The 12,557-nt window shown below is 41.5% G+C and overlaps 1 protein-coding gene across 1 annotated transcript in view; it reads right to left on the bottom strand.

Moving 5' to 3' along the window:
- Positions 1-2,241: 2,241 nt before the first annotated feature.
- STX8 (syntaxin 8) overlaps positions 2,242-12,557 on the bottom strand; it is a 76,831-nt gene continuing 66,515 nt past the window's right edge. Inside the window, 1 exon segment of the mRNA XM_033139563.1 lies at positions 2,242-2,518. Coding sequence (XP_032995454.1) covers positions 2,451-2,518 — 68 coding nt within the window. The 3' untranslated portion in view covers positions 2,242-2,450.

Below are 12,557 nucleotides of genomic sequence, written 5' to 3'. Positions count from 1 at the left end.
CCAACATAAGCTGTTTTTATGTGTACTGAATTTTGCTCCTGTCGTAACTACAGCCTTTGTGCAGTTCTGAAGCGATTGCATTTTTCTTTCACCTTCAAAACACCATGTTGAGAAAGCAAATTATTTTGCGTATCTTTGGACCAAGGAAGGAAGTACACCGGACACCAGTCTTTCCAAGCAGAAATAACTGGGTATCATTACTCATTATCACAGATAATAAGTATGTTCTGCTCTTGTAAAGGTGGTCCCACTGGGAAGCTTGGAAATACTGCTAGGTTTCCCAGTGGCAACACCAACCTGCAACTGTTGTCGCTCCATAGATTAATTGGAGTGAGAGCTTATCTTGACTAAGTCCTTTACTACCAAGGAACCATGAGCAACTCCTCTCCAAAATGTGAAGTTAGGGATAGGCTTCCTGCTCAAAAGATGACACTTCCACGCACCATTTTAGAAATGGAACACTAGATTTCCATACCAACTCTTCTGGAAGCTATGGGGGAGTACCAGCCACACCACAGGTAATGGAAGAAGCACCCAAGTCTGGTGATGTCTCTTGCTCTTCCCTCCATTTAATCAGTACCACACAGTACAACCAACTTGGGTTCCAATACAGATCTGGCTGAATGCATCTCTTTCTAGAAAAGCTGCTTTACTTACTGTACTTTTTGGCTTTCATTTCTTTATTACAACATAGAAAGGGGGAGCGGGGGGAGAACCATCTATGGAACAGACCACTTTCAGCCAGCCCCAGGTTCAAAAGATAACCTCCAGTAGTAAGTGGCACAAAATGTTTGAATGATCCTCAGTGGAACGTGGTGCTGTTACTTTTCAGAAGAACGGAAACGGAATCCATAGTTTTGCTGACCATATCTCACCAGTCTGCCATGTTTGTGCGATCACTGCATTACTGTGCATGACAATTCTCCTTTGCATTCTTTGCTTGCTCTGTGATAAGAGCATTGCTAGCAGAAAGTCCAAGGTTCAACCCCTAACCTCTCCAGGTAGGACTGACAATGCCCCCTGCCTAGAGAGCTGCTGCCAATACCGAACTAGATAGACCAATGATTTGACTTGGTAGAAGGCAGCTTCCTATGTTCCCATGTTGGTTTTGGCTATTGTAAGGGAACATCCATATGTTGGGCAGCTCTAGAACCAACCACCTCTATGGAGCCTTAAACAAAAGGGCTATTGATTGCACATGCACCCATCTTCTCCTTCCAGTGGATCATGCAGTGGTTATCTTTTTGATCTAGGATCTCTCATCTTTGCAGTATACCACCCATTTCCAACGGTGGATTAAAAGTTCACTATTTACTGTAGCATGGCCAAAACAACATGCTCTGGAGAGTGAAGTATTGATTATAAAAGGATTTGCACAGCGGCTTCCTGCATTGTCTTGGATGTGGGCACACACGTCCTAATGCAGCTTTCTTTAAAAATCTACTATTCTCATAGAAACATTTCCCAAAATTCATGCAGTCAACAAATATCAGAGCTTAGGTGGGTTGACAGCTGGAGGCAGTCTTTAGAGTTCTTTAGATTTCAAACTTCCCTGACCCACAGGAAAACATAACAAAGAAAAGAAAAGGGCAGAAAATGAAATAATGATGTGCCCAAAGAGTAATACAGAAATTAAGTGTTTATTCCATCTTGTTATTGTTGTAAAATGATCAATCAGGTTGGCACATATGTAGCAAAATAATGATCTCTGGAGGTGAGCAAACATTAAATAGTGACTTTTTGTATTGCTACTCTCGTCTATTTTAATTTCTCATCTAAAATATAGATTTTGGAGCTTCAGGTAATCATGTTCCTTCCCTGCTATTAATGTAGTTAGGAGGAAAACTACACAACACATCATAATGTGTTAGTTTATGCATCTTAGGATAGAAACATCACCTGATTTTCCAAACAATACCAATTTGCTCCTGCCTATATAAATGTAACAGCAGTAACTGTTCTGTCTGAAGCCAAAGATTATCCAGGATTTATGTGCATCTGAAAGGTTTGTGCAAATATCCATGTGCAACAGAACATGGATCAGAGCAGCAGTTTGCCTGAACACCACCAGATCTACTGCCCTGACATTCAGAACCAAGATGTATTAATTTCAGCTTCAAAGATAATGTTAGAATGAAAACTCCAATATCTTAGCTTGGCATTCTAAAGATTAACTGTAGAACCCACCTAGCAGAGACAGGTGGAATTGGAATTAATTGCATTTATGCTTTGGTGTTTGTTAGGAGATTCGCCTCCTACCAGTAACATTCTCAAAAATATCAAGTCCTACTGGATAGAGATTTTTGCAAAATGAATTTCTCCACCAGCCGTGCTTCTGCCAGTGCACTGAGAATGAGTCAAATACAGCCAACTCCACGGAAAGTGTCAGTAATGAGATTGAATTTTCCTTGCCTCAGAGTGCTATGGCTGCAAAGTAATAGCTCCATCGATTATTTTGTGGGCCACACAGCAACGACGACTATCGCAATCAGCAGTAGTACGATCACCACCATCATCCCTGAAAGGAATCAAAACAAAACCTAATTATCTCTGTAATTGTTTTAAATCTCAAACACAAAATTAAAGTTTCTAGAAGAATAACTTCACATCATAAAATAGTTTGTTTCTGAGTTGTGCCACCTGAGTTTTATCCTGCGAGGCAATTTCAAAGACAGCTCATCAAATGTAGTTGTGTTTTATTTTTCAGTGAGCGGATGATTGATTTTTTAACAGACACATCTTTAATTCCCCCCCCCCCTTTGATTCAAGTTAAGTTGAAGTGGGAAGCTGTGAAGACTTTGCTTCCTACGAAAAGTCCATGTTGCTGCAGACAACAAATGAATAAAACCTATGGCTCTTTATTAGGTTCGGCTGGTAGCATGGGAGTTCCTGCAATGCAACTTCTTCCCATGTAGCTGATGTAATACAAGAAGGGGCATTTGTGGATTCTGCACAAGTGCCACTCACTCAGCCCTAGTTTAAAATGGAAACAAAGCTCATCTCCACTAATGAAGGCAATATAATTGTAAATTTACATTAGCAGAAATTTGCACATGAAAAATGCCATGTGAACATTTTCAGTAATTAGCAAAACACAAATGAGATCAGAAATTAACTTCTGATCTCAAATAACTCGATCATCAGAGCCACTACTATTCTCATCCCACCTCCCTGATGGCTAATTTTACAAAGAGATGCTGTTTAAGATTGCAGACTCTGAGCATTTGAAAGCACGATATAAATGCTAGGCACATAAAATTTTTTGGTAGCAGTACTGCTACTTTAAAGGTAAAGGTAAAGGTAAAGGGACCCTACTTTAAGAGAGATTAATTAAGAATAAATGAAATAGAATAAAGCCTTTCGGCTAAAATGGGTTCCAATTGTGTTGGACATAAACCAAAACACTTGCTATTCTATCACTTTGAAACAGATGGTGAAATGTCGGTCTCTTACTGCCCCATTTCCCAGATATTATAGTTATTTTACAGAGTAAGTGACTTTGACCTTTTCAAGGTATATTTTCAAATGCTAGAGATAGATAGAACAAAACTTCACATTTACATAACTTTTTTTCAATATGTTGGCTTCAAAACTACCTGCTAGTGCTCATTTTAAATGCTTCTTGAGGTACCATTTTAACTGGATGTGTGCTTTAAAAATAATTTCATTTACTTATGTATCGGCTTGGTTGATGTTTTGCAAAGCAATAAATTACCACTTCAAAGTAAAGGTAAAGATCCCGACAGTTAAGTCCAGTCGCGAATGACTCTGGGGTTGCGGCGCTTACCAACGTTTGTCCGCAGACAGTTTTCCGGATCATGTGGCCAGCATGACTAAGCCGCTTCTGGCGAACCAGAGCAGCGCACAGAAACGCCATTTACCTTCCTGCTGGAGCGGTACCTATTTATCTACTTGCACTTTGACATGCTTTCGAACTGCTAGGTTGGCAGGAGCAGGGACCGAGCAACAGGAGCTCACCCCGTCATGGGGATTTGAACCGCCGACCTTCCGATCGGCAAGCCCTAGGCTCTGTGGTTTAGACCACAGCGCCACCTGCGTCCCTGTTACCTTGTTACTTCAAAGTAAATGCTGTGAAGTTGACAAAAATGGTTAGCACAGAATCCTTGAATGTCTGACAACTTGCACAGAACAGAAAAGGTTCTAACATTTCAGTTAAGAAAAATGGTCAGTACAGTGGTACCTTGGGTTACAAACACTTCGTGTTACAAACTCCACTAACCCAGAAGTAGTACCTCAGGTTGAGAACTTTGCCCCAGGATAAGAACGGAAATGGCGCAGCAGCGGCAGTGGGAGGCTCCGTTAGCGAAAGCACGCCTCAGGTTAAGAATGGTTTTGGGTTAAGAATGGACCTCCATTCTTCGTAACCCAAGGTACCACTGTAGTATGATAAGAGAAAAGAATGTGATATAGGTGTGCAAGATGATGCAAGGTGTGGAAACAAGTTTTTCTCCCTCTTCCATAATACTAGAACTTCAACAAAGCTGAATGCCAGAAGACTCATGAAAAACCTGCACACAGTGCATAGTTAATCCATGGAATTCTCTGCCAGATGTCGTAGTGATAGCCTTATCCTCCATTAATTAAAGCAGGCATAGGCAAACTCAGCCCTCCAGATGTTTTGGGACTACAATTCCCATCCCTGACCACTGGTTCTGTTAGCTAGGGATCATGGGAGTTGTAGTCCCAAAACATCTGGAGGGCCAAGTTTGCCTATGCCTGAATTAAAGCCATCCAAACTGGTGGCTATCTGTTGGTTAACTGCCTTGATGGCTATGTTCTGTTAGAACATACGCCTGTTAGAAATCATATGCCTCTGAATTCTAGTTGCCGGAAATCACAAAAAGGGAGAGTACCGTGTTGTACTCGGGTCCTGCTTGCAGGCTTCTCACAGAAATCTTTTAGCTACTGTAAATATAGGATACTGGCCCATATGCGACTTTAGCCCCAGTGGAACGATGAGTCAATGCATCTGGCTGTTAACCAGAAGGTAGGCAGTTCAAGCCCACCCAGGGATGGCTGTGGGCAGGATGTCTGCATTGCAGGGGGTTGCACTAGATGACCCGCAGGGTCCCTTCCAACTCTATGACCCAGCAAGGCTACTTTTATGTTTAGCTGGTGCTCCAGTCCCACTGGGAAGTCTGAGCTTTAAAAGAAAACTAAAAATATTTGGAGATGTGATGGCCATGTCGTATGCCACCCTTCACTACTCTTGTGCCCTCCAGATGTTTTGGACTACAACTCCCATCAGCACCAGGCAGCACAGCCAGCTGAGACTGGGGCTGATGAAAGTTGTAGTTCAAAACATCTGGACTGCATCAGGATGGCGACGGCTGTCCTGTGCCATATGTAACTTGGTTCTTTATTGTACTACTTATGCTGCTGAATGGAAGATAGCAAAATTGCAGCTGACATTCGGGGTTGGAGGTTGTACGACAGCAAATAGAGTGTAACAAGGACTGAGAGATTGTGGAGTGGGGGGGGGGCTCGTTTTATCTCGCTGTAAACATGTGGTACAGTGACAATGAAGTATTTCTATTTCTATTATGTTGAAAGATAGGGTGTACATTTCTCTGCGAAGTATCTAAAGGCACAGTCTTTGCACAAGAGGAGGAAAACGATGACTATACTTCAGTTTTCTGTTATGTTTCGCTGTGCCTTTTAAAAATCCTTTACATTTTCATTGCTAGAGTCTATGCGCTAATTTAAAAGCAGTAGTCAAAAGATACAAGATTCTTAGAGAATGAAAGCAGATCAAGATCATAGATAGAAATTCCCTCAAATAGCATGAGAGGTAGAATTACTAAGAGGAAGATGAAAAGGAAGGGGGGCTGAGATTGAAATCTGGAGGGAAAGCCAGACTAGTATAGCTGGATGGAAAAGAACAAATTTGAGATCTATGCCTCAAAAAAGGGAAGTAGTTACTTTCATGATGACTGAAATTAGGCCTCCAAAAGAAACATGCAAAATCGTGCATGGCAAATGTAAACAGAAATGTACCCCTGAAATGAGTCACTCGGGTCTGTTTTACTCACTCACATACATTACAGAAGGACTGCACAATGATGGGCACTGTCTCCTGCCTTGCAGGGCTTCCAAGTGCCAGAGTCCTGCCAAGTTAGTGAGCAGTTCTCTTGGTGCTTTTTCAACACCTTGGGAATGGGTGATAGAGATGCCCAGGAAAGTTGCTCTTGCTATGCAAAATGTCACCAATTTTTGAGAGTGAAGATTGGATGCAACCAGAGAGCTGCCGTTCCATGTTATTCTTTTTCATTTTCCTGTTGAAGCTCCAATTAATTAACAGAATGTCCAGACATCAGAGAACAAACTGTAAGACACAGAGAGCTAATATGGTCATGCAGATGTTTTGGCGCTCCCAGCAGCCCCAGCCACAACAGCTCATGGTCAGGGATGATGGAGTTGCAGTCCAAAACATCTGGAAAGCACCAGTTTAGCAACACTGAACTAGAAGATGAATGCATAAATCTAACCAAAACCATTCTGCCGCTGCTGTTAAAGAGACACTTCCCCCATGTACTCACCCTTTCCCTTTCTGGCATTTTCCTGTTGGGTAGTGATCACTTTTGCAGTCACTTAAGTCAATATTCCACACCCTCAAGGTAGCTTATTTGTAAATACCCTCACCTGCCTCTCTAGGGAATTAATTTTGTGGCAGCCCGGCTCTTTCACCTGAGTGATGTTTCAGTGTAAACATTTCAAGTGCACATGTGGCCTCCTGCCCCAAGGAAATTGGCACATTATTACTTTTGACCTCCCTTTTTAAATGTTACAGCTTGGGAAACAATGTTAACTCTTTAGTCCGCTTTTAAGTCGCAACCAATGGTGAGGGCCTGCAGAATTAGGTATGTAAACTTACTGGATTGGCTGTTAGCCCAATTCCCAAATCTCAAGGAAGGGAACAGGCTTTTCCTTATCCAATTGTCTCCAAAAGACCCCAGGTTAAAATTCACCACAGAAGCTAGTTGTATTCAAACCAGTCAACATTCTCTTCCAAATTTCTCTTTACAATTCCCACTAGGCTTATGTGCCAGAGGTTCCAAGTAGGTCACTTACACTTTACACATGGGGCACTGAGGCTGAGAAATAGCAACCTACAAAAACTATCCAGCTTGTACCAGAACAAACTTAGTTGGTCTATAAGGTGCTACTGGACAATTTACTTTTTATTTATTTCGACTGCATCAGACCAACACAGCTACCTACCTGAATCTAGATACATTTTCTGCATCTCCTGTGGATGCCAGCAGGAACTAAAAATGAAGTTTGCAACACAGTTGTCAACTAACAAGCTCTCTTGCTACAATTCTGCCTGCCATTAGCCAAAAAATAAATCAAAAACCCCTGTGTTGCAACTTGAATGCTGAATCAAAAAACAAAGCAACACGAGACCACAGGCAAATATTTTGTCGAGAAAACTCGTACGTAACTTTTATAATGTAGTAAATGAATATAAGCAATTTATAAAGTCGAGATAACTCGTACGTAACTGCTATAATATAGTAAATGAATGTATGCAGTATATAAAATATTAATTCATAACAATGCACCTGGAATGTCTATGCTAAACCATAAAGTGTAATATTCCCACAAAGCTGTAGTGGTGAAGAAGCTGTAAAAAGTATGGATTCCAACCAGGCTGAAGTGGACAGGACAGCGTTCCCGGATAAACATCACTGTTTCGATGTAACTTCTTCAGCAATATAATGGATAACATTTTCTAAGACTAGACTAGCCAAACAAGGGCAGATGCTGTGCAAAACTATTTTTTAATTCATTTCTCTTTTTGGCACTTTTATGTTTCTGAACCATATAAAATTATAATGTGGGATTTCAATTAATGAATGGGCGTGAGCACCTCCAAAAAACCCTCAAGAACCTATATGACAGGTAGGTAAAGGACCCCTGGACAGTTGACTATGAGGTGTGGTGCTCATCTCGCTTCAGGCCAAGGAAGCTGGTGTTTGTCCACAGACAGCTTTCCGGGTCATGTGGCCAGCAGGACTAAACCACTTCTGGCGCAACAGAACACCGTGATGGAAGCCAGAGTGCATGAAAATGCTGTTTACCTTCCCACCACAGCGGTACCTATTTATCTACTTACAGTAGTGTGCTTTTGAACTGTGAGGTTGGCAGAAGCTGGGACAAAGCAAGAGGACCTCACCCCGTTGTGTGTATTCAAACTGCTGACCTTATGATCAGCAAGCCCAAGAAGCTCAGTGGTTTAGACCACAGTGCCACCCGCTCCCTAACCTATATAAATTACCAGTTCTGGTCTAACTTATAGTGTCACATAAGTGCAATATGTTGTTCAGGTCTGAAGTGCCATTTGTCCTCCATTTTTATCCACATTTTAAATTATTTAAAATGCTTTAAGTGATTTATAATACTTTGATAAAATAGCTGCAGTTTCCAACTCGGGCTGTATTGTAAAAAAACAACAAAAACCAGTCCTTAGTGCTAAATCAACGCCTGTGCACATTTTAAAACTGTCATTGTGCTAGGCACTGTAGACATCCCAAGTGCAAGACAGAGTCTGCCCAGATGGATTAAAACCTGCACCTTTGATTTAATGACATCTTCCTCTAAGGCCACCATCAACTTTATTGTACAAACCGTTGACCCCAACAGCTCCTCCAAGATCAAACAAGGCAAGCTGCATCCTTTAATCATGGAAACACCTGAGATTGTTTTACACATTTATTTATGATCACCATTCCAGTATGAAAGATTAAAAATGATTAAAGGTACAATCAATCTACAGGAATGTCAAACAGAAATAAATGTGTGCAGATACAACAGTTTCAAAATCTTCACAGCCCAATCCAACAGTTGGTAAGAAATGCTCTTTTCTTTTTCACCGAGACTGGCTGGCGAAGCAATGAGAAGAAGAGAAAATAAAAAGCAGAAGTCCATGAGAATTCCTGCATGTCAAACTCAGTCAAAAAAAGTGTGTAGTGAGTTTTCAGTCCAAAATGTTTATTGTCTCTATGATGAAATAATCCCTAGAGTTTATGGTCCCAAACCACATGCATAACCCAACTGAATGAGAGGAAATGAGATAAGTGTTTCCCCTCATCTATCATTGTTAGACCTCCATTTCTGGTTCCATCATATATATATATATAATCTGTTGCTACTTTTCTAAAAGAGAAATCAATGCCAGATAATATGCATCGCTATTTCCAAGTGGAATTTCAAAGACGGCCTATTTTCTTTCCAGAAAGAAGAGTTGCTTCAAACCCTCCATTTAGAGCAAACCTTTCCAATCAGAGGATTACTTGCTTTGAGCATGTTTTGAAACATTTCCATTTCATGTAGCGGTCCAGTCAAAAAATATTACTTTGTCTCTCTTTGATATTTCCAATTGTACCTCTACCCTTAAAAAACACTCAGGTGTGTTCATAATTACTACTTGACAGAGCCCTGTTAGCTTTAAAACAAAATGAAACTAAACAGAGACAACAGAAATGATTCAGTGACAAACATATGAATAAAAAGCATAAGCAAAAAAGTTATTCATGGGATACAAACTGCCTCTGTATAGTGTTGTGGGAAAAGAGTAATTTCAAATGACTATAGTCCACAGCCTGCAGTTCAAAAAACGTAAGGAGCTCCCACTGCTGGCTATGAAATGGGAGAAGCTGTGAGCAAATAAGGCTTTTGGTTGACCATAAAAGTGTAATCTCAGAGCCTCTGTCTATAATATTTGAGAATTTTTGGAGAACAGTCCTTGTGGACTCGAGATGAGCAAATGTTGTTTCCCTCATCAAAAGATTCCAGCTAAACATCGGGAAGAGTCTCTTGGAAGGTGATGGACTCTCCATCTTTGGAGAGGCTGGAAGGCCGTCAGTTATGGATGCTTTAGTTGAGATTCCTGCATTGCAGGGAGTTGGACTAGAGGACCCTCAGGGTTCCTTTCCAACTCTACAGTTCTAAGACAATCTCATTTCCTCCTTGGCCACCCCTCACAGAATGAAGAGGAGGAAGTGTGCCTTTTGACAGTGATGGCAAACAAAGGGCTGCAGCAACAGAAAGCACATGAAGGCCTGATGGCTCGCCTGCTCATTTGCTCAGCCAGATTCCCCGCTAGGACCCTGGGCTTCCCTCAGCTTGTTGCTTGTGCATGTGAACGAGCTAACAAGCAAGCAGGTGGGTGGTGGCAGCAGTGACAGGGGGAGCAGGGGAAGACCACTTGGGCCACTCAGATGCCTGCTCGTTTGCTCACTGTGACGATTTTCTCACTCGTTCCACCTGCTCTCATCGTGCTGCAGTTCACATGGCCACCAAGAGGCAAACTGCTGCAGCATGATTACCTTTTTCTTACAAAAACATTCTATAGTAAGATAAGACAATAACTAAAGAGATACACAGTTTGGTTACCTCCCTACCCTCAATAATGCAGGAGTGTGCTGAGATAGCAGCCAGGAAGCACTGAGATGCAAGTGCTTATTGTATTAACTAGCACCCTCACACTGGGACTGTACCACGATTTATGCCGTCATGGAAGCCCTTTCCTGAGCCACAACAATTGCTCAAATTGGAACAGTCAGTACTTCCAGTTGTGAGTTCACCAACAGCCACTTGAGCATGCTCTCAACCAAGCTACTGCAACCTGGTCTCTATCCCCGACACACACCAACAAAAAAAACCCACCCACCCACAAATGTAGCATAAGCACTATAGTACAGAACAGACATTTTCTCTAGAATTATTGTCTTCTTCATGCACAACATACAAGCAGGCACGTAGACATTCCAGCAAAAGAATAAGTTAGCACTGACTCAGGCGACTACATCAGCACAACAAAAAGAAAGGATATTTTGGGAGAAAAACACTGGCTGGGTCCCCGCCCCGCCCCGCCCCCCCCCTGTTAATGGAAAAAAGGTCTATACCCAAATAGAAGGGTATATTGAAAATATTAGATCCTTATGGGCCTTGTGCTCCCTGGAATACTTCTGCATTCTTGATCACAGTATGACAATGAAAGTGATTTCTCTTTAATGCATTCAGTTATTGGAAGACTAAAAATATCCCCTAGGCCTGGTACTACTCTGTTCTCTTTTACCAAGACACATCTTCATCCTAATATGTTGCATTTCAAAGACAGCAATAAACATTTCAGTATGGGTTACCCAGTCCCCAGGCTCATATTCTCTATTTCCATCATAGCCCTGTTATCAGAAATGAAAAACTCTTAGCTCCACTGCCATCGTAAATCACTTTTTGAGAAATTAAGCATGAAAAATTCCAGCTACATAATTTTTCATCTTGAAGAGAACAAACCTATGAAGCAAACAGATTTGTGTGTGATGGATTAATGCACACGTCCCATGGGAAATGCAGATATTAAATAATATATTAAGAATTCTACTAACACACACACTTTGAGTTTATGCTCTGCCTGATAATACATATTCACTCTTCAAGACAGAAGTTAAGGTATTATAAGCAAGAGAACACAAGTGCATCATCTAACATTCAGTATTTATGTTCCTAAATCCTCATTTAAGCAACTCAAGCCATCCTATAGCTAGGAGGATATACATTTCTTTTCCAGTCCTGCAATTATTGGTGAACCCTTGTCCATCAATTCCAACACAAGCCTAATGCAAGAGAGGCAAGAGACTCCGGCATCTCTGATTGAATACTTGGCAATGAGAATCAAACAGACTGGGATGTATTCCCCTCCACCCTTAAAGCACACAAGTGAGATTTTGCTGAAGTATCCAAACTGATTTGTTTCATGCAACATTCCTTCACTTTTCATTTCATCAGGGCTGAAAGAATGCACAGATCATGCCAACTTGGCTTCAAGAGCCATAGAGCTCAATCTAGCCAATATGAGCTCGCACCTTATCTTTATTAAGTTTTAATTGCATCAGGCACTGCTGGCATTTTGTCCTTATACCATAAAACCAAAAATGGAGTCCCTCTGTCACCCCTTCCCAGCCCACATCACGAGTATGATCTCACACCTCTCTGACTCATTTTACAGGTAGATGACTTAAGACCAAATATATCCTACTCTGTGTCGCACCCCTGCAGCCCTACTGGAGAAGCACCAAGACATGCCTAACTTTCTAAAGTGAAGCCCCATTAGCACCTTTTGTTGTGCTTGTCTTCAAGGCTCATTGCTGCGTGTGACCTGCTACTAGATCATCAATCCATGTTAAGGAATCACCAATCTATAAACTGGGTAACAATGCAATTCAGAGACATCTGGGACTCCAAGAACATACCACAGTTTTATTAGAAAAAAGGGATACAAATGATACACTCAGCCGCAGTTGTTTGCGTCATTCCTTTAAGCTTGCAAATTTGATCACAGTTGCCTAACAGCTTGTAACAGCTGTTACAAGTCTACTGCCAGAATTGCTCCATGCTCATGTTGCACACCTGAATGGAGCGTCTCGAAATAATTCACCTTAAATTGGTTTCCAGAATACCTAAGTAACTCAAACCAGTGCTAGTTTTGTATATTATGATGTGGCCCAGGGTGCACCACCCTGTAATGTTCC

Source organism: Lacerta agilis, chromosome 2, assembly GCF_009819535.1.
Source record: "Lacerta agilis isolate rLacAgi1 chromosome 2, rLacAgi1.pri, whole genome shotgun sequence".
Lineage (NCBI taxonomy): Eukaryota > Metazoa > Chordata > Lepidosauria > Squamata > Lacertidae > Lacerta > Lacerta agilis.
The sequence above is the reverse complement of the archived record's forward strand: the minus strand, read 5'-3'. Positions and strand labels throughout refer to the sequence as shown.